At 34.2% G+C, this 21,240-nt stretch overlaps 2 protein-coding genes, 1 long non-coding RNA gene and 2 other non-coding genes across 6 annotated transcripts; 3 read left to right on the plus strand and 2 right to left on the minus strand.

Annotated features, from left to right (window-relative positions):
• Window positions 1-247: 247 nt before the first annotated feature.
• LOC147532723 (uncharacterized) lies at window positions 248-1,632 on the minus strand. Its single transcript, XM_086651196.1, has one exon. The coding sequence runs from the start codon at window positions 1,427-1,429 to the stop codon at window positions 371-373; it is 1,059 nt and encodes a 352-aa protein (XP_086507322.1). The 5' UTR covers window positions 1,430-1,632; the 3' UTR covers window positions 248-370.
• A 7,203-nt stretch (window positions 1,633-8,835) lies between these two features.
• LOC147532724 (uncharacterized) lies at window positions 8,836-10,699 on the plus strand. Of its 2 annotated transcripts, none has more exons than XR_015228155.1 (3): window positions 8,836-8,916; window positions 9,883-9,988; window positions 10,495-10,699. It is a non-coding gene; the product is annotated as an uncharacterized LOC147532724 (long non-coding RNA). The 2 variants fall into 2 exon arrangements; XR_015228156.1 differs by having other exon boundaries at window positions 8,877-8,916; window positions 10,501-10,600.
• Window positions 10,700-13,924: 3,225 nt separating this feature from the next.
• LOC147532725 (protein MICRORCHIDIA 7-like) lies at window positions 13,925-20,009 on the plus strand. Its single transcript, XM_086645573.1, has 18 exons — window positions 13,925-14,911; window positions 15,944-16,018; window positions 16,145-16,258; window positions 16,393-16,485; window positions 16,563-16,647; window positions 16,740-16,815; window positions 16,929-17,057; window positions 17,153-17,251; window positions 17,415-17,516; window positions 17,660-17,818; window positions 17,909-18,004; window positions 18,101-18,152; window positions 18,239-18,350; window positions 18,434-18,504; window positions 18,594-19,227; window positions 19,326-19,401; window positions 19,505-19,627; window positions 19,715-20,009. The coding sequence occupies exons 1-18, from the start codon at window positions 14,497-14,499 to the stop codon at window positions 19,802-19,804; spliced, it is 2,601 nt and encodes an 866-aa protein (XP_086501699.1). The 5' UTR covers window positions 13,925-14,496; the 3' UTR covers window positions 19,805-20,009.
• A 580-nt stretch (window positions 20,010-20,589) lies between these two features.
• On the plus strand, window positions 20,590-20,661 carry TRNAP-UGG (transfer RNA proline (anticodon UGG)). Its single transcript has one exon. It is a non-coding gene; the product is annotated as a tRNA-Pro (tRNA).
• Window positions 20,662-21,001: 340 nt separating this feature from the next.
• On the minus strand, window positions 21,002-21,199 carry LOC147532727 (U2 spliceosomal RNA). Its single transcript, XR_015228981.1, has one exon. It is a non-coding gene; the product is annotated as a U2 spliceosomal RNA (small nuclear RNA).
• Window positions 21,200-21,240: the final 41 nt, after the last annotated feature.

Consider the following 21,240-nt stretch of genomic DNA (forward strand, 5'->3'; position numbering starts at 1 on the left):
CAAAATTTCTAGTTAAAGTGTTCGTGACCATTAAAAGTTTTAAAACTTCAAAATCTTCAAAGCATTCTTGTTGCAATATTTTCTGTGAAGTTTCAACACTTCAAAATTTTGTCCAGAAAAACTTAACAAATAACGAGTGCTTAAAGCTCAAAATGTCTTAATTAGCTATAATGCTCATTTATATTCATCATATATCAATGTCAAATAGTGAGCATTGGAGTAAAAAAAAAATGCAAACCTGGAGTAATGATAAAAAAAAAAGAGGATAATGTTTACTTGAATCAATTCTAGTTTTTTTACAAAAAAAACCACACACTAAAACGAACCAAACAGATTCCTTTTCACTCATATGAACACACAAAAATCAACATCATTTCCTACCAAATCTTCCTCCATCAATTGTACTATTATCTAGTATCTTCTTCTTTTTGTTCTTGGATCTCTCATTACAAAGAGCTTTCTCGAGATTCTCAACCCTCTTCGTCAATGAAGTAATCATCCGAGTCTGTAAATCGTTTCTCTCACATAGCTCCGTTACCAATTTAGTCAGTTTCTCATTTCCTTCTACCATTTTCGCCATTAAATCTCTGCTTTCATCTTTCTTTTTCTTCTCTTCTTCCACCATTTCAGTATCTTCCATCTTGTTCACTTGAATCAATTCTGGTTCAGATTCTTGGATTTCCATTTCTCTTCCTTTTTCTTCTTCATTCTCTTCACTTTTAACCAAATTAGGTTCGTAATCGTGAGTCAAGTAGAATTTCTCAGGCGATTCAACCATTGGATCGTCTAGGTCTTGATCTGGATTTTCACACTTCTCTGAAGAAACAACAGGATCTTCATTTTCTTTTCTTTCTTCAACAATTCCAACTTCAATTTCATTATTATCTGAAGAATCCAGGACAACGGAATCCGAAACTTCTGAGACCTGATGCTTAGTTTCTTCATCATTCTCTAATTTTAGGGTTTCATCTTCAGCAACGATTGAATCTACTCTTTCTTGTAACATAATCGCTTTCTTAATTACAGATTTCCGACATTCTCTAACAGCAGAATCAAATCCACGAATTGAATCCAATCGCAGTAATAAAGCCATAAGCATCTCGTTAACCTTCAATTTCTCCTTCGAATCTCTCCGAATCAAATCAATAATTTCCTTCTGTGAAATCCTCTTCTCGATCGATTCAACTTCTTTTCGAATTTCAGTTATCTTCTTCATACTCTTCCTAACTAAGAATCCTCTAAAAACCTTCTGAATTTTTAGAGCGGATTTCGATCTTGTCTTCTCTGATCCAACAAAATGAACTGGAATTGAAACAATCTTCGGCTCTTTCATAAATGGAGATCTCATTTGCTTGTTTTTGTTAATAGGAATTTCTGCCATGCGAGATCGTGGTGAGTTCCAGTAGTTTCCGAAAAATGGAGTGTTCATCTTCAACAACTCGATTCTCGAACAAACTTTTAATGAGATTTCAAGAAAACTGAAATGAGATTTGAAATATGATGATCTTTGATTTGAATATTGCGAACAACCAGTCGAGATTTATAGGTTTTGAGTATTGATGTTAATCTGGAAAAAATTTGAAACCCTAGAAGGTTCTGGGTTGTTATTTCCAGAACTTTCCGGAAGAAGTATGCGTCTCGCGGGGTTTTGGTTCGGGGGAATTCAACTTTGGAGTTTAAAGTGGGCGCCATTATGAGGGACAACTTCCACAGTTTTTTATGAATGGTCAGCCCAGGCCCAAAACTTCTGGTGCTTCGAGGCCAGTATTTGGGATATTAAATGCACACACCACATTTTGAAACCCATAACAAATAATCACACAAAACTTTTGGTAAGGTGCTTGAAAGTTGAACTGGGGGATGTGTTTTAAGTCCAAAATCACATGATCAATGAGTCTTCCGGAAAATAGTTGCCTTTACCGTTTAGCAGAATACTTTCTTTTATATTTCTATTAGAATTGGGCAAAACAAACCGAAGAGAGAGAGAGAGAGAGAGCATCGTCACTTTCTAATATATGAACTAGGTTTTGATTTCATTCATCATCGACGCCCAAATTAAACCGAGTGAAAAAGGTGAAAGCATCAAGTGGGAGAGAGAGAGAGAGAGAATCGATTGATGGTTTCATTCATCATCTACAGTAGTGAAGAGAAAGAAAAAACAAACGTTAAAATAAAATGTTAAAAATGTTGTTAGACTCGATAAGATTCTACCAGTATAGAATTTTATTAGAATCAACCTATTGTAACAAATTCATATCAGATAGTAACAGAATCAAGAAATGCTAGTAAAATACTGAAAATGTAACAAAAACAATTTCACATAATATATTTTAATTACTAAAAAGTATTTGTTAACCTATTGTAACAAATTCATAAGATGCTAGCAAAATATTCTTGCTTTTTAAACTACTGTATTCAAATTTATTCAACCGATGCTAATAGAATGTAAAAATTGCTATTAGAATAAATAAGATGCTAGCTAAATAGTATTTGCTTTTTAAACTACTTTATCAAATTCATTTATCAGATGCTAGTAGAATGTAAAATATGCTAGTAGAATCAGTAAGATGTTAGCAAAATAGTTTGCTTTTTAACCTCACAAAAGAATTTGTAGATGTTTAATTGGATCGAGGTAGAGATAAAAAGCAAATCACAAATTCATACTTTCTTGAAGTTCGAAGAACATAGAGTTACAGAGAGAGAAAATCGTTTTTGGGAGAGAGCATCTCGTTTTAGGTAAATATTCATTGAATTGGTAGGTTAATTTAGACAAATATCAGTTTTGAAAATAATATATTTTCTTGAATTCAAAGAACATATAGTTACAGAAAGAAAAACCCGTGTTTGGGAGAGAGGAACTAGTTTTAGGTAAATATCTGTTGATTTGGTAGGTTACTTTAGAAAAATATAAGTTTTGGAAATAAATATTAACATTAAATATCCACCATAAATATTCTTTCATAAAATTTATGGAAAGAATAATTGTATTAACTCAACCATTATAAACCTTTGGTTTACCAATGGTTAAAAAATATTTATGAAAGGGCAAAATTAAGAGAAAACTAAAGGATTGATGCATCGGACCCAAAATAGTGAATTTTTGGACTTATTTTACACTTTCGATTTATTTTGGTTTTATTTTATTTATTGATATAGGAGTGGATATATGACTAATTACCCCCCTATTTTTGGACCTTAAACTCAAAAATCCAAGTTGAAAGTATGTGTTTATGTAAAATCAAAAACTTCGGGAGGTTCCAAATTAGATTCCCAGAAGAAGTGGAATCCATGGTTTATTAAACCTGTGTTATTAAAGGTATAAAATCTATATAATAAAACAGAAGGGAAAAATGTTGACTGGGACAAACATCATTTTTTAATAAAAGGATATTTTCTAGAAGCTCTTCCTAAAATTTAAAATATAGTCCTTCTTAGAAATAAAATAACTTATTTAAAAAAAATAATCGTGTTCTTTTTAGAAATAAAATAATTAATCTAAGAAAAAAATTGTAAGGATTAAAAAAAAGAAATTGAAATCTCTCTCTCTTTCAATAAAATAACTCATTTAAGAAAAAAAAAAGGAAACAATAGAAAATTTCGTCAACTTTGATTGATGTTGTTCGTGCCGTAGGGCACGGGATATACCCTAGTGTAATAAATTTGTCAGGCTTTAGACATCTTTCATGTTGTTGGGTTCTAGGTCTATTTCATTAGTGGTTTAACTTAGGCGGTTATCATGCTTATCACATCTGATGTATCAATGCCTTGTAACGACTAACATAGATCGTAATCGACTTCTCAAAATAAAATAACTAAAGTAAGGTAATAAATTCATCTCGACTTAATCTAGGTTTTTCTGAAATTGGGGCTATAGGGTTTTCTGTTTTCTATATGATGGATTCGATTCAGAATCAAGAAGTTGAAGAAGAAGAAATGATCAAACCTTACTAAATCAACACCTAAATCACTAAACAAAAAAATAAAGGTTTTGTTGATGGAGATGTTGGTGGTAACATATACAACAACATCAAATATGGCTTCAACCAAAGATCGAGTTGAAGGTCGACGAATTAGGGCAAAATCCTGATTACATATATTTATATATAATAAATTCATGACCTTTAGGGTCATCTCATTTGTGATCTTTAGGATATTTAATCTGTGACCTTTAGGGTCTTTTTATTTTAATTTTTGCAATCTTGTACTCCTTTTCCTTCGTGTTGTCTTTACTTTGAGATTCATGTTGTAGTTTTCATTAGTAAATCCATGTTGTACTCAAAGGAGTCAAAAACATGAAAACCCATGTAATTTGTTGGATTGAAATCCTTCTGTGTATGAAATTCTGTTTTATCTAAAAAAGAAATTGTCTCGACGATAATGTCCAGTTAATGAGATATTTATATTTGCTGAAAATGTGAATATCATCTTGCTAATTATGATCAAGATCTGTAATTGCTATGTCCTATCACTGTGGAGCGGTTGTACTGAAATAATGGGCATATACCAGTACGCACTCTAAATATAAGCTTACTATCCTAGTGAACTACATGCGGTAAGGGTGGTTACGGTGTAACCGAGTCGAGCATATAACGAGTTGTTCGAGCTTTACTCGACTATTGCTCGCTCGTGCTCGACTCGAAGATTAACGAATACGAGCCCAAAATCATGCTTGTTTATATAAACGAGTCAAGTTTGATCATTCTTTAATGTATACCCAATTACTCGTGAACAACTCATTTAATATATTATCCATGATAGTGTATTACATAATTATGTATTTGTATTGAAACTTGTACATGGAGTACCAACCATCAAAAGATTATTGAAATGTGAATCATTAATCATTATTGTTGTATGTGACAAATGATCATTGAAGTATTTTGATAATTTAGGAAGTTGTTTTAATTTGAAGTAATTTAATAAACGAGCTTAAAATAATGCGAACTCGAGCTCTTCGAAACATATACGAGTCGAGCTTGAGAAAGTGGGTTGTTACTCGACCGAGCTCGAGCGAACCGTCAAAGACATTGGACGAACTTGAACATCTTACTACTCGCATCGGCTCTGCTCGAGTACACCCCTACTATAGGTGCCACTAACATGACTGTAAGTACCACATAATCCTACTAAGAAATTTGTAGTCCTACGAGTGACGAGTCTCTATAGTCGCTGCTGTGATGCGGTCTTGGAAGTGTTTTGCAACGCTTTTGGGTTGTGGATATCTGTTTTGGTAAATACGTGTTTGTTAGCCTACATTTCAACCTCCGTTAGATTTTACCCCATTTTTTGCTTCGACTAAGTACTTTCTGTGTGCGATACAATTGCCACACGCTCTTTCATGTGTGGTGTTTTTTTTATCCTAAAACATGTCTAATTATCAAATGATGTGAACCATTTCACATGCTTAGTAGATTTATCATGCGTCGTCCTAGTTCATATAATATATTATATGATGTAAATCACATTTGTCGGTCGAATCTATTATGTGTTAGTTTAGTTTTTTTTTTCTTTTTGAAAATTCGACTACGATCTACGTTAGTCGTTACAAGACATTGATATATCATGAAGATGTGATAAGCACGATAACCGCCTAATTCAAACCAGGAATGAAGATGTGATAAACACGATTTGCTTCCACCGAGACTCGATCCCATGATCTGGTGGGCTTAAGAGGGGTGTCCAACCGTTGCACCAAAAGCTGGTGGACTGTGTGAGTTTAGTTAGAAGTCTAATAAACTACCATTTCATATGTTATTTACTACATACACTTATTTAGTGGTTATAAATTACATTGGATAAATAGTAAGTATAAACTTTTTTTGTTATGATTGAAAAATTACGATCTCAAATATTTAAAAGGAGAATACAAGCCACTATACTAAAAGGGAAAATGACTTGTTGGGGTCAAAATATTATCATAATAGCTAAAAAAAACCATCATTTTTTTCTATTAACTATAAACTATCAAAATCTTAAGGTTAAAGGCTTATTAGGTTTAAAATAATGTACATAATTATTAATCAGGTCATTTTCTCTTTTTTAGTTCCCAAATTGCCCTTACACCAACACCCCCCAAATCCCTTTATCATCTGCTATCTTCATCGAAATCCCTCTCCATCTGCTATCTTCTTCATCATGTCTTTCTTCTTCATCATGTCTTTCATGGAGGACAACGATGATGACTTTGCAGATCTCTACGCCGACGTCCTTCATCCCTTCACTAACCCTACTAGTTCTACTATCAACTACTATCCTTAATTTCTCTCTCTACACCATCAAATCACTCTCCTCAATCTGATCTCAAGAATACTCAAATTGAAGATGACGATGAAATCTTATTTCTTAGTTGCATGGCTTCAAACCCCATATATCTTCGATATACATACAAACCCCCATACTTTTTCATCAATTTCAGGTACAAAATATCTTCAAATGGTTAACCTAACTCTTGGTCTTCTTTCTCGACCTGAAGTGCCTCGTCTTCCCTTAATTTTCAAAACTCTAGGAACAGATTAAGATGAAAGAGTTATTTTTATTGAATTAGGAGTAGAGATGATGATCCCAGTTATGTTTTTTTGATAGCTCTGATTTTTCGATTGTGCAAAATTTTGTAAATCATCTAAGATGTAAGCTTGATCGTGGGTATTCCTGAATTAGTGAAGGTATCTGATGTTTGATTCGAAATTAACGACCAGATGAAAAAATTGATAGGTTTTGTTGAAACGCCTTTACCTGCATTCTATGTTAGATTTTAGACTAGAAGCAAGAACTTTGTTGCTTTCATAGTTTGTCTGATTTTGGAGTGTAGAGTAAGAGACCATGGAGTAGTTTTTTAATTTATGTGATTGACCTATTTCCACATTCAAAATGGGGCATCAACTCATTTTGTCAATACAAGATGGGTTCATTGTGCATGACAAGAAACCACAATTGAGGGTATCTGAACTTGTCATGAATTGCTAAGCTTGTTAATTGTATTATTGTGTTGTTTGGGAGTGTTGGTGATATATTATGTTTGCTGTCTTTGTTGAGGTGTGGAATATTCTGTATCTTTTCATAGTTTTCTATGCTACCTTATCAAACTATGTCACAATTTTGGTTATTGGTAATGGTTACGGAGTTCAACAATGGTAATTTGTAGATCAGGTTGAACAAAGCAATTTTTAGAGATGTTTTGAAAGTTGAATATTTGGTTTGTGTTGTAGTTGGAGTTAAAGTTGATGATTACAGAATTGAAATCATATTGTCTTTCTTTCTGAAGTTAAGGGTAAAGATATGGCAGAGCTTTGCATCTGGAAGGGAGAAGTTGGCTTCAGTCACTTACAGGAGTGGTGGCGGTGCTTCCATAACTGTTGCCGCCTATGGTGGTGGTGCAGCATCAGTTGCAGCTGAACAGAAGAAAGAAGAGAAGGTTGAAAACAAAGATGAGTTTGATGATGCCTTAATACTATATTTTATTTTGTATTGAACAGGGTTGGGGATTAACTGTAGTATTAGGAATCCATCCAACACCAAATATGATTCCTTTACATCCTATGGAATTGATTTATGGGCGAAAAATCGTTGAATTTGTTTTCGGAGACTTCAAGCTAGCTTGATCTTTGGTGGTACTTGAAGCTTAATTCCATTTCACAATGCCACTGGCTTTGAGTTTGAAGATTGGACATGACAAGAAAAGCCGCCAAAATACAACGATATAGTTTAGAAGCAAAGGCAGTGGATAAGTAAGGTTTTTTGCTTTTGGATGGGTAATTATTTTTCTTTCGTGATGAAAGTTTCTCGGTTATGGCGAACGCTATATGGTTTTTTTGTTAAGGTACCACGAAGATTATCATGTATTATCTCTACTGTTATGTAATCTTAAGTTATATCAAAGATTTATAGAACGTCTTATTTTCCTCATTTCATTTCTCAATTACTATATAACATCAAGAGTTCTTCTCTCTCTCCACGCAAACTTATTTTCTCTCATAATGTAAACACAGTTTGTAGTTTACACTATGCAAACACACGTTTGCAGTTTACATTATGCAAACACACGTTTGCCGAACAGACTGTTGCAAACACGTTTGCAGAACAGACTGTTGCAGACTGTTGCAAACACGTTTGCAGAACAGACTATTGCAAACACGTTTGCACTACAGACAGTTGCAAACACGTTTGCAGAAAAACGTAAAGGAAAAAAACGTCGTTTTTTTCTGGGTTTTTTTTTTGAAAAAAAGTATTGAAAGTGGATCTTGTTAGAAACACTACAAAAAAAGGGGCCAATAGGGACACACATTTTTATGTCTGTCCCTAATACAATGAAAACGGGAACAGTTTTGTTATATCTGTCCCTAACGAAATTCACAATAGGGACAAACAGGTGCATCTTTGGGACAGTTTCTTAGAGTAATGGAAAGAAATTGGCGCCCAATTTTGGCACAAAATTTCCGGCAAAATATTTCCCGCAATTTTGGCATTCCTATTTTGGGGCAAATGTCCATTCGTTAACCCTAGCTATGTCCTGTGACGAACGATTTTTGGAATCCTGCCGATTCCACTTCGCTCATGAAAAATCACCTCTTTAGTTCTTCCTCCCCTAGGAAATCTCCTACCTCCCAATCTCCCAGATCAAACATTCTACTTCCCAAATCTTCAAAGAAACCTAGGCTAGTTTCAAGTGTTTTCCAAATCAAACGAGTTTTGCGAGTTTTCACAGACTTGTTCTTCCAGGGTTTTGTTGTATCTTCGAATCTTCATCAACCACAGGTTAGATTAATCTTGAATCTTCTTCTTCATATTTGTGTTTTTCTTCTTCTACTACTACAACTATTTTCCAGAGCATTGATTCAGTAATTCCAGTGAAATCGGCTTGAAGAAATTGGCTAGGAGAAATCGAGTAGGAGAAATCAGAAAAATGGGTTGCTACTATAGGTATTACTTTGATTAAGTTTCTTCCTTGTCTTCTTTTTTCTCTTCCTAACCATAGCTATTAGGAGAAACAATCCACTAAAACTACTTAGGGTTTTCAAAATCATAAACTTAATTTTTAAGATAAGAAAGATAACTTTATTCAGGGTTTCCTTGCTAGAAGATAAAGTAATTATGGATCATACTTTGAGAAAGATTTGTCTTCTGGGTTGTTATGACAACAAAAAATATATTGCATTTTGATTCAATCAAAGCTGGAGTGGTAATTTTATTCTTCGATTTAGTAGAAATGTAGGTTTTTGGGGTTGTTTGGATTTATGTCTTCCATAGTTTGTTTGATATGTTTTTAGTTATTGTTTGACTAAGTAATGCCTAGAAAATTATCACCCAATAAATGTTTGATAAAATGTCAAAATGAAATACTAGGGGAATTTCGACCTCAAACTAGTTGCTTATTGTTCGAAAGTGACCATTATGAACTAATGATCCTGTTACATAGTAATTTATAATGTGAGTCAAAGAAATATAGCTATCTGAATTTAGCTTAGCACCCACATATAGACTTACTAGTTGGTTTTTGGTGGTTTCCTATAAGTTGATTCACCCCAAGAGACAAGAAGGAACATTTGCTTTAGAAACAAAAAAACGAAGTCAAAGTAAATGCAAAAGCTAGAAGAATCTTTAGTGTTTGAATATTTATAGAGTAGAGATAGATGTAAATTAGGGATATTTGAATCTTCAGTCTTTCTTTCTTTTACAAGTAACCTGCTGTGTTTTTTCATCCCCATATTATGTTTCTATCATGCGGATTAATAAATCTTTTCAGTTCTCTACTTCACTTCCATGACCCAAAGAAAGTTTTCCTTCTATTTTTATGTTCTAATTACAATCATATGTTAATCCTATGTTTTCTTTATGATATCCTGGTGTGAAGTTAAAATAAAACTGCTTTGTGGTTTGAGTTCATAGGCAGAGAGCTAAAGAATTGTCGGAAGCCAAGGGTGGTATAGCAGTATGCAGTTTTACCATTGTTATTCTATTCCTTCTTCACCAAGTATGATGGGTGGTTTCAATGGTAATGGCATTTTTTATTGAATATTGTAACTTAGATTTTTTTTTTTTTGTATTCACAAATAAATAGAAAAGTACACCTAATTAAGCATGCTCAGTGAAGATGAAAAAAAACTTTGAAGTTCCTACATTCTTTTTAACATTCTCCATATATGTTAATAGAGTTTCAGTATGAGGCCACAATATTATTAGTTTAAAAGGTTCGGAGAAGGATGATTTTAAATGTAGCATTACTCAATTCCTTAACTTCGTAAGTTAAAATCACATCTATGAATGAATATGGAAGTATAAATTTAATGTGCTCAAAATTGTTGAACTGGTTTGTATGTTTTATTCAGCGGCTCAAAATTATTGAACTGACGTAGTTGTGCTTTCGTATTTTTCTTCCACTTAAGATTGAATACATGATAAGTTAGTAAAAGTGATTCTATGATATATTGAATATATCAAATGTCAATATAATTTGATATTAAGCAATTGATTTGACTCTATTCATTATACTTTGATAAGTTTCAGGAAGTGCATCATGCGGAAGGAATGAACGACATTTTGTGATGGAGATTCAAGCCGATGGTACAATTATGGATGTAATTGTTGTTGTATGTGTCAATTGTAGTTAGTTGATATTTGGGTTGAAATATAGAAATGACGAATCTGTTTGTATCGTACTTGTTATTTGAATTCTATTTCCGTAATATAAAATGGTATTTTATTTTGACAACTCTTGCTTTGAGAACGCAATGTTAAGTTTATTTACAATATGTCAATGAATTAATAGTCTATAAATTTTGGAAATTAGCATATATAATGTATTTTGAAATTCTAATACTAGTACCGGCGGCTTGATTTGTCCTAATTAGTTATTGGGTACAGAATCGCTCTGACCCATATACTTATTGGGGACAGAGCGATTCTGTCCCCATATACTTACTAGTGACAGAAACTCTCTGTCCCCATATACTTGCTAGGGACAGAAGTGAACCGTCCCTATATCCGTCCCAAATACTATTTGGGACGCCAGTATCTGGGACGGACACAAATCTGTCCCAAGTGGTTATCTGGGACGGTTTTGGAGCTTTTAGGGACAGTTTTATTCTGTCCCTAATGAGCATATTTTTTGTAGTGAAAGCTAATGAAAAATCATTTCTAAATATACAATTTTTATAGAAATCCGACATCTCAAACAAAAGTTATATCGATTTAAAGTTTAAAGAAAAATGAAAGAATTTAGTTACACAAAATGACAAAAAGGGGTATTTTAGTATTTGCACACTTTTTGACCTGAATAATAATTTTCAAATGTTTTGTGCTTTTCTACTCATTTTCAATATTATTGTGACCTTTCTAGAAATTACCTCATACTAAAAGCCCACTTATTGGAATCCACTTTAGACTAAACAAAGTTTCAATTGAGTGAGAACCATCTAACATGAATGAAGCCGATTGTATGGGAAGTGTAATTTAATTAATCATGTAACGAAGCAGCATTTACTTGCTGTTTCAATAGGTGGATAGTTCCCGCCTCCTCAATGCTCACCCGGTTGTGAATTACTTTGAAAGTCCCAAATACCCTTGGAACATGTGTTAATTTCATAATTCCCCGGCACTTTTCTCTGGATATATACATGAGTTGACTGTCTTGTGTTTGGGTGTGGAAATATCACTCCTTAGGGCAGTGGCGTGGCTGAGAAATTGGGGGTCCGGTATCAAAATATTAACGGGCCTTTTACATGTTAATTTTTTTACACAAAATAATAAACATAAAATGTAAGTGATCTAACCATAAAAATAATATTTCATCGGGGAATTGAATCACAATGTTGTGTTATGAATTAAATGATTATAATTAATATCGTTATTTGAAAATTTTCTTCTCGCAATTTTTGAAGCAAAATCGTTAATTAAACTTCTATAGTCAATCTTGTCTAAGAATCCACTTTCAATATTAAGCAAAGTCAATCCCGGTCTGCTTCTTTTTCTTTACAAGAAGTGAAGAAACAAACATAGTAACTAGTGAGATGTAGATTTCAACAAAAAAAAAAACTAATAAGTTGTAGTAGTCATTAAATAATACTTACATTAACTCTAATGTGGGTAGATAGAGAAATAAGGTAAGTGGGATTCCTGGTTACTGGCTAAAGAGAAGTCGAAGAAGAGCTAAATAAGTAAGGGAGATAATAAACTAAAAAAAAGGAAAGAGGGAGAATAGGGTAGGCTAATAGGCGGGTTACCTATTGGGAAAGTAGGGTAATAGTGTGCCTCTAACCTATAACCCTAGTTATACACTAAGTTTTGTTTGGGGTCCCATGTGGTGGGGGGCCCTGTGCGGGAGCACACCCCGCACCCCCCACCACACGCTACTGCTTAAGGTTAAGATGTTTCTTTTTTTTGTTGAACTGGGTTGGGATGTTTTTGATGTTAAGAATTTAGGTTTTTCAGAAATGTATTGGTTTTATCGTTTACCTTCAATTTGACACTTCCAAATTTCATAACTTCATAAGAATCATTTTCTTTGTTTAAATTAAACATCTTAAGTATATGAAAGGAAATTTGATTAAATATCACTAAAAAATTGGACTTCGGATAAGAAGGATGAGTCAACTTTTTTAGTCTTCAGCTCCCTGAGTACTTTCTTCATTTTCAAAACCTTGCGAGTTGCGACAACTTTGCAGTATTTTGCGACAGCTTTGCAACGCATTGCGACAACTTTACAACTGCTTTGCAACAATTTTAGAGCGTCTTGCAACACCTTACAAAAGTTCTGCAACACCTTGCTACAACTTTGCAATGTGTGAACGCTTTGCAACACCTTTACAAAAAATATTGAACTTTTAACCAAACAAAATACAAATGTTTGAGTTTTTAGCAAAAAAATAAAAAATACAAAATGTAAGGTTTTAACAAAAAAAAACCTACATGAGGTATTGGGATCGAGTCCCGGTGGAAGCGGTTTATCACCAAGTTTTATTCCATGTAATTTAGACACTAAATAAAGTAGATGTCGTGGGGCTTTAGCCTCTCTAATTATTGATTTACCTTAGGCGGTTATCGTGCTTATCACATCTTAATGATGTCAATGTCTTGTAACAACTAATGTAGATCGTAGTCGATTTCTCAAAAAAAATATATACTTTTTAGCTAAAAAGAACTTGAAATTGAGTTTTCGGCCTAGTTTCCTGTTTATCAATTATGTATCTCAGGAGAAATTATGAGGTTTAAATTTTGTTCCTTTTTACACTGAAAATCTTGAGAATTTAACATCGACATTTTAAAATTAGAAAAAATTTAATGATTTATCATATGTCTTTCGAACAGATGGTTGAAAGACCCAAGTAATTATAATTACGATTACTATAATGACCGGTTTCAATATTAGGACTGGTCAAAGTTCTAAATATATAGTGAGATATTTGAATAAGATCAACTGCGTTAAGATCTTACTAAAAGTAGCACATTTAGTTTCTAGAAGCCAGCTAATTTTCACCCAATTGGTAGGCATGGTGTTACATTCTAATAACATAAAACCGAATCAACCCAAACTTCAAAAATAATATTTTTCTACAATAAAATACTTCAAAGAGATAGAATTTGAATAAGATCAACTGCTTTAAGATCCTACTAAAAGAAACACATTTAGTTTCGAGAAGAATTTTTTTTTCATTAACCAGCCAACCCGACCAGGCTAATTTTCACTTAATTGAGTAGGCAAGGCGTTACATTCCAAAAACATAAAACTGAATCAACCCAAACATCCAAAATAGTATTTTTCTACAATATAATACTTCAACGAGATAGATTTTGACTCGTATAATTCTACAAATAAAAAACTTCATTATTAAGAAAATCTTCTTATATATAAAAAACGGTCAGTCGGTTATTTAAAATAAATTCATTTTTTTGTTAAAAATTTGATAAGATTATATAAAATCTTTTTCATGTAAATCCAGTCAGAACCTAATAAAAGAATTCAGCACACACACTACTCTCTAGGAAGTTATGTGCCAAGATAAGTGGGTAATGGCTAATGGGAGAAAATTTAGGTGGTGATGGGACAAATAAATCTTATGGGAGATTAGTTAGTTATTTTTGTTGTATATCTAAAATATGAGGGTACTATAGTCATTTAACATATTAACTAATTCCATGGCCAGAAGATTCTATAATCTAAACTAAAAGTGAAGTTCCAAAATAGAACTTCCTATAAACTTGAAATAGTAGTATTTGTTTTGATTCAATTCAATTTTCTCCCTTTTTCTTCTCAACTAGGTTCTAAGCTCTTCCTCTTTTATTCAACTCTCTCTCTCTCTACAATCTATTTGCACTTCAAACACTTCATCCCTCTTTCTCTCTCTAAAAAATTTATCTCTAGATTTTCTCTCTGTTTTAGTTAGTTCTAGTGAATCCCTGAAAAACTAATTGCTTTTTATCTTTCTTTCTCTCTAAAATCTTGTTCTCATTATTTATCTCTTTAAGATAGATAGATCATTAACTTTTCTGAATACTTTGAAATCAATGGATGTTACTGTTAAATCTGAAGTTCTAGAACAGGGAGAAAATATGGTTCTAAATCCAGAACCACTCTCTGTAATTCCTTATACCCAGAACAATACTAATAAATCTAGTTCCAATGAAGATTCAGAACAAGAATTCAATGGTAAAAGAACAAGGGTTTCTAATGATGAAGATGAAGTATCTCTTAAGAAATCAAAATCAGAAAATATGGATGTGGTTTTGCCTGTTGGATTTCTTGAACCTCTTCCTAAAGAAGAAGAAGTAGTAGAAGAAGGGTTGCCTTTGGTTGAATATAATCCTCAATCTCAATCTGAGTTATCAACTATGGCTATTCAGAGTTGTAAGCAGTTTTGGAAGGCTGGGGATTATGAAGGTCGTCGTTCTGGTGATTCTTTCTCGTCTTCTGATCCTGTGGGTAAGTCACTCACTCTGTCATTCTAACCCTAAAAAAAGTTCTTGAAGTTCTCATCTTTAGAATCTTTCAAAATTTTATCTTTTTGATGGTTTAGGTCTTTGATTCTTGTTACATTGTCTTAATTATTGTCATGTTTGGCGAGTGAGAATAGAACACAATTACCGGAATTGATATTCTGAATTTACGTTTGACATGCGAGAATGAATCAAGAATAGCACGTCTAGGCGAACTAGGGCTTACCTCAAAAGGGGTAATACCAATCCCACGATGGTGGGCGGGTTTGCGATTAATCTATTTTTTTCTAGAATAGTAAACCAAGTAATCAATGGTCAAAATTTACCGATTCCCATTACGGGCCAACCCGAACCCTAAAATAAGGTATTGTGATTGCCCAGAATCACATTATGGGGATTGTTGATCTTGGTGATCATATTCCTTTTCCGCGCAACAAACATACCATAAAATTTAGACGTCTATTTAGGCGAACTCTTGAAGTAATACTATTTTATTCAATAACAATGTTGATTCTGTTAGAGTCATTTATACGAATATAGCAAATAGACCAAGGTGCCGAGAAGGCCCCTTTTGACTAAAAAAGGAAAACTATGGTACTCTAATATGGTTGAGAGGAGCATTTGGGACAAGGGTTTTAGGTTTGATGCTAGCATCTTGGGGTATGTAAGACCTTCTGGGAGGGGCCTGGTTCACCACGGGCTTAGGACTTGGGCCACATGATGCACAATCATACAGGACACCGGGAGTCGGGCCATTATGAACACATAATCGAGCAAAAGTCTAAATTTCATTGTCTCGCGGAGTTGCCTTTGGAATTTCATTTTGTAGGTTCTTGTGTTTGAGCCTTGAGGCTTTGCTTGGACTAGTAATCTATAATATGCACACATATATTATGATGCTCTTAGTATAACTCTGAAGTTCGAATCCTGCATTTGTATTCTCATTCTCTTATAATTCACTCGCATATATTAACTGAAATTATCACTTCTAACCATGCTAACGTTCTCAACTGTACAGTTGGCATCGATCATGTGAGAGTCCATCCCAAGTTCTTACATTCAAATGCGACAAGCCACAAGTGGGTTCTCGGAGGTAAACTTGCATAACTTGGTCATGTTTATCTTGGGTTTTCGCTGAAATATAAAACATTGTGTTCTTGTCACAAATTCACTTAGAAAAACTTTCCGTTCTTTTATTTGGTGGAATCTGCTTTCACAGCTTTCGCAGAGCTTCTGGACAATGCTATGGATGAGGCTTGCAATGGGGCTACATTCGTTAATGTAGACACATTACAGAATAAGAAAGATAGTAGCAAGATGTTGTTGTTTGAAGGTATAAAAATCTCTTCCATTGAGTATCGTCTTAGGATTTCGTGCAAAAGAAGTCCGTCACTCTTTGGTTATGTAACCATTTTGGGCTTATCCATTCTACTCTAAAAGCGATTTAACTAAAACTTTCTTTTGTAGATAATGGTGGTGGTATGTCACCTGAAAGAATGAGACATTGTATGTCTCTTGGATATTCGGTGAAAAGCAAATTAGCAAACACTATCGGTCAATGTAAGCCTTCTTCTTTCTGAAAAGATATTTTCTTCATACTCAATATCTCTAACTTTTATTCTTATTTTTCTTCTTAGATGGTAATGGTTTCAAGACAAGTACAATGAGACTTGGAGCGGATGTGATTGTGTTTTCACGATGTCGAGGAATAGATGGAAAAGGGTTGATATTTCTTACAAGTTTAATTTATTACCTCAGGCGTAGTAACATCTATCTATTATCAAAACTGACTCTTATAAATTTGAATATTTTAGCCCCACTCAAAGCATCGGGTTAATGTCCTATACATTTTTAACGTGCACCGGGAAGGAGAATATTATAGTTCCCATGGTAAGAACATTCCTAAGTATGGTTTTAAGTTATTCTTTACTTTCTTCTCCGCTTCTATATGATTCAGTCGACGGTTCCTCTTATTTGACTTTTGGGTGTAATGAAATATGAAGCTTGACTATGAGAAGAAAGAGGGAGAGTGGAGCAAGATGGTTCGGTCGTCACTGGTTGATTGGGATAGAAATGTAGATACAATAGTCAAATGGTCTCCTTATTCTAGTGAAGAAGATCTTCTTAACCAGGTTATTCCCTTTTCCTCCCTATCCTTTTCGTATTATATGCTAGATAAGGTAGGAAGTCATTTACTAAGTGATAACGACCTTCTTTTGTTTTGCAGTTCCATCTGATTAAAGATCAAGGAACTCGTGTTGTCGTATATAATTTATGGGAAGATGACCAAGGGAAGCTTGAACTTGATTTCGCTACTGATGAGAATGTACATCTTTCATATCTCTTGCTCTCAAGTTTATGTAGTCGTGGTTTTCTTGTTTGCACTTTCGAAACTTAATCTTGTTCTTGTTTTTAGGATGGACTAGACAACCTATTTAAATATTGCTCTCAACTAGATAACTCACCTGTATTTGTTTTTCGAATTACAGGACATTCAAATTAGAGGGGTCAATCGAGACGAGAAGAAGATAGAAATGGCAAAAAAGTACCCACATTCTAGGCATTATATGACCTATCAACATTCATTGAGGGTAAATTCTTCAAGACCCCTATCATTATCAGTTTGGACTTAGACGGACTTCTCATGTGTATTATATACGATAAAGAAGTAGGATAAAGATAATTCTTCATTTGCCTTGATTCCTCAATTTTCTTATTATTTCACTACTTGCAGAGTTATGCATCAATTCTCTATCTTAGACGTCCACAAGGATTCCGAATTATTTTGCGTGGTCAAGAAGTTGAGCACCACAACATTGTGGATGACATGATGATGTCGGAGAATCATATATATCGACCAACTGGTGTAGATGGTGTTGTAAAAAGCTCAGATGTAAATTTCTTACAATTTATCTCATATCTCTATATTCTTTTCTTAGTAAATAAAGACTAAAACCTCAATCTTTTTCTGCTTTGCCATTAGATGTTTGCCACTGTGAAACTTGGGTTTGTGAAGGACGCCAAAGATCATATCGACATTCAAGGATTCAATGTTTATCATAAGAATAGACTAATTAAGGTTTGTTTTGTTTTCATGGTACTTTAGTTAGACGGCCCATGGGCCAACTCTTGAAAGCTTCCGATATGCTTAAAGAAAAACTTGTTTTTTGGTCAGCCGTTCTGGAGAGTCTGGAACGCAGCAGGAAGCAGTGGTCGGGGAGTAATAGGTATCAATTTAATGTTGATATCAATATTCTTCACTTGTATAGTTCTCGTGTGAGGTTCACGTCTGATGAGATTTTATTTATCTCAGGTGTATTAGAGGCAAACTTTGTCGAACCAGCTCATGACAAGCAAGGTTTTGAGCGAACGATCGTGCTTACGAGACTGGAGGCACGATTAGTACAAATACAAAAGCAGTACTGGTTTGTTCTTGTGAACTCTTCTTCCCTTTCTATTCTCAGATGGCACTGGCCAATTTCTGAATTCTTCTAACTGATTCATTCAGGACAAAACACTCTCATGAGATTGGTTATGCTGGTGTGAATAAAAAAAGGGTCTCAAATGGGTCGACAAGAGGTACGATTTGGGGACTAATCAGTAAAAATCACCTCGCCTTTTTTACGTTTTTGTGCTGTCTTACTGACCTATACTTGTTATTAAATTAGTGGTTTCGCCTGAGAGAAATTCTTATCCCCCAAGAGAGAAGATTGCTTGTCCTGCCTTGGAGAACTCAAACTCCATTCGAGCAGAGAGTACTACTGGAAGAGAGCCAGCACTACCTTCTCAAATAGCTGCAAATGGAACGAGAAACAGCGCGATTAAAGGAAACGGATCAACAAGTAGTTCAGAAGAAGCCCACAAGAACTGGGGGCCATTTGTCCTTCCAATCAGACAAATGAATGGAAACGGGTCAACGAGTAGGACGGGAGAAGCCCACAACAGTTGGGCACCATTTGTCCTACCAAACGGACAAGTAAATAATACGATTGATGGGAACGGGTCAACAAGTCATCCTGAAGCAACCCACAACAATCCAATCTCATTTATCCTTCCAATTAGACAAGTAAATGGTAGTTCTGAAAGGACACCCGTTGTTCAGAATTCTTCTGGGCCAAATGGAAGTGGACAATGTCCTCGATCGAACCCTGTTGGTCTAAACTCGGCAGAAAGATTCCCAACTGAGTTACAGGATCTGAGGGATGCACGTAATGTGTTAGGAGTCCAAGCAAATGGACAGCATAACTTCATCTCTCTTCATCTAAACCAGTTGAAAGTAGAAAACGACGAATTAAAAGACAGGTGATTCCGACTTATTCAAGCTATTCAAATATTTGTTCACTTCAATTTTTATCATATACCCGGATCGTCAATTACCATTAAATTTTGCATTCTTTCAGACTTGAGAAAATGGAGGAAACACATTCGATCGAATTGGAAACTGAAAGAGAAAAGAAGAGATTGCTCGAAGCTCGGGTAAGCATTTAATAGGGACTCTTGTTATAGGTTTGAATAGGAACTGCATATCAAAAATGTGATTAAATTAACCACTAAGAATGTTCTGTTTATTGAAATTTAGATAGCGGAATGGGAGGAAAAGTACAAGAAATTGGATAATGAACAAGAGAAGTTTATTGGAATCTTTTCGGAAGAAAGGTCTCGACGTGACACTGTCGAAAAAAATCTTAAAAACAGATTACAGGTGAGAAGAATAAAAGGTTTTTATAATTTCTTGATCTTTAGTTGTTTATTCCTCACTTATTGATGTTATTGTTTCTGAAACTTGAAGGATAAATCAAACACTATACTGGAGTTGCAAGAGAAGGTGACCAAGTTAGAGAGGATGATGTCTAATCCCATCTCTAAAACAGAGGAGTAAGGAGCCATCACCACCAACCACCACAACCTCCACCAACCACCAAACACCACCACCACCACCATCACCACCTCAAGTGGAAGATGTCTGAAAAGAGAGTAGGAGATTTAATAGATTTGGCAACTAAACTCTTTTTTGTTCTTATTATTTTTTTTCTTTTAGTAATGGATCCTTCATTGTTATAATGTATCATATGGATTAGTTTGTTATTTATTTAGTTTTCATAGTTTGAAGTAAATTTACAGTACCACTCACAGAAGAGGCTCTTATGTGAGAGGTCAATGACAGACCACAGACTGTCATCTGACAAAGAGACCTATGTGAGAGGTCGTTATGTATAGAATGATCAATCACAAACTGCCCTTCGCAAAAGAGTCTTATGTGAGATGCCTGCATGTGTAAAGTGATAAATAAAAAAGGAGACTCAGTTTGAGAAGTTTATACGCATAGACACTAATCACCTGCTATTGTTTGCTAAAGAGACTCATGCGAGAGGTCTACATGTGTTGACTGATAATTAATAAATTACAAAAGAAACTTATGCAAGATGTATATATGCGCAATCATGGACTACCATTCTCTCATGTTTGTATAAGAACATGTAACACCTTTTTCGGCCAAAAGGCCGATAAAGGTATACTTTTCTTTTATATCTAAACCCTTGATTAATTTTCTGTTCTTTTATTTTTTGAAAAAATTAATTTTCTATTCTCTTGTTAGTGTTGAACTAAAATATAAGAAAAGTAAACACTAATAAATAACGTGAAGTTCTCTAACAATCAACAATAGGGCATTTGGTCTAGTGGTATGATTCTCGCTTTGGGTGCGAGAGGTCCCGAGTTCGATTCTCGGAATGCCCCATTTTCACCTTTTTAAGTTGATATGTGAGAATTAATTTTTTTTGTTGCATTAGATCAGAAATACTTCTTAACAATTTGATTCAGTTTGTACATGATTAGACTTCTTACAAATAGAGTGGGGGAACTGTTCAAAAGTTTCTCAGTATTTTTTTCGATTTGTTCTTAGCTGATCTATTTTTCTAAGAGATGGATTTGAATCCCCGTCATAATATGTATCTAATGGTGGTGTGTATACAAAAGACATGATTGGAAAAGAAAATCTAGGTCAAATTTTTACGGAAATAATTTATTTGATTTCCCAAAGCAGACTACCATCTAAAATGCTTAAATTTTGTGTTGGTGGGGGTACGCCTAGCCGATGCAGTAGTGCAACACAAAGGCGACGTTTGAAAATCCCAATAGCAAGCTATTGTGGTGGATTTTCACCCATGAAAAAAATTAATTTAATATCGTGTGGACCATTGGTCCACATATCAGATATTAAACTGATAAGAACAGATACTACACTTGATCTTAGCCAAAAGGCCGAGAAAGGTATGCTTTTTCATTTCTCTTCCTTCTTGTTTTGTATCTCAACTA

This window comes from Eschscholzia californica, unplaced genomic scaffold (assembly GCF_041429995.1).
Source record: "Eschscholzia californica isolate CP2 unplaced genomic scaffold, dmEscCali1.0.p SCAF_6, whole genome shotgun sequence".
Lineage (NCBI taxonomy): Eukaryota > Viridiplantae > Streptophyta > Magnoliopsida > Ranunculales > Papaveraceae > Eschscholzia > Eschscholzia californica.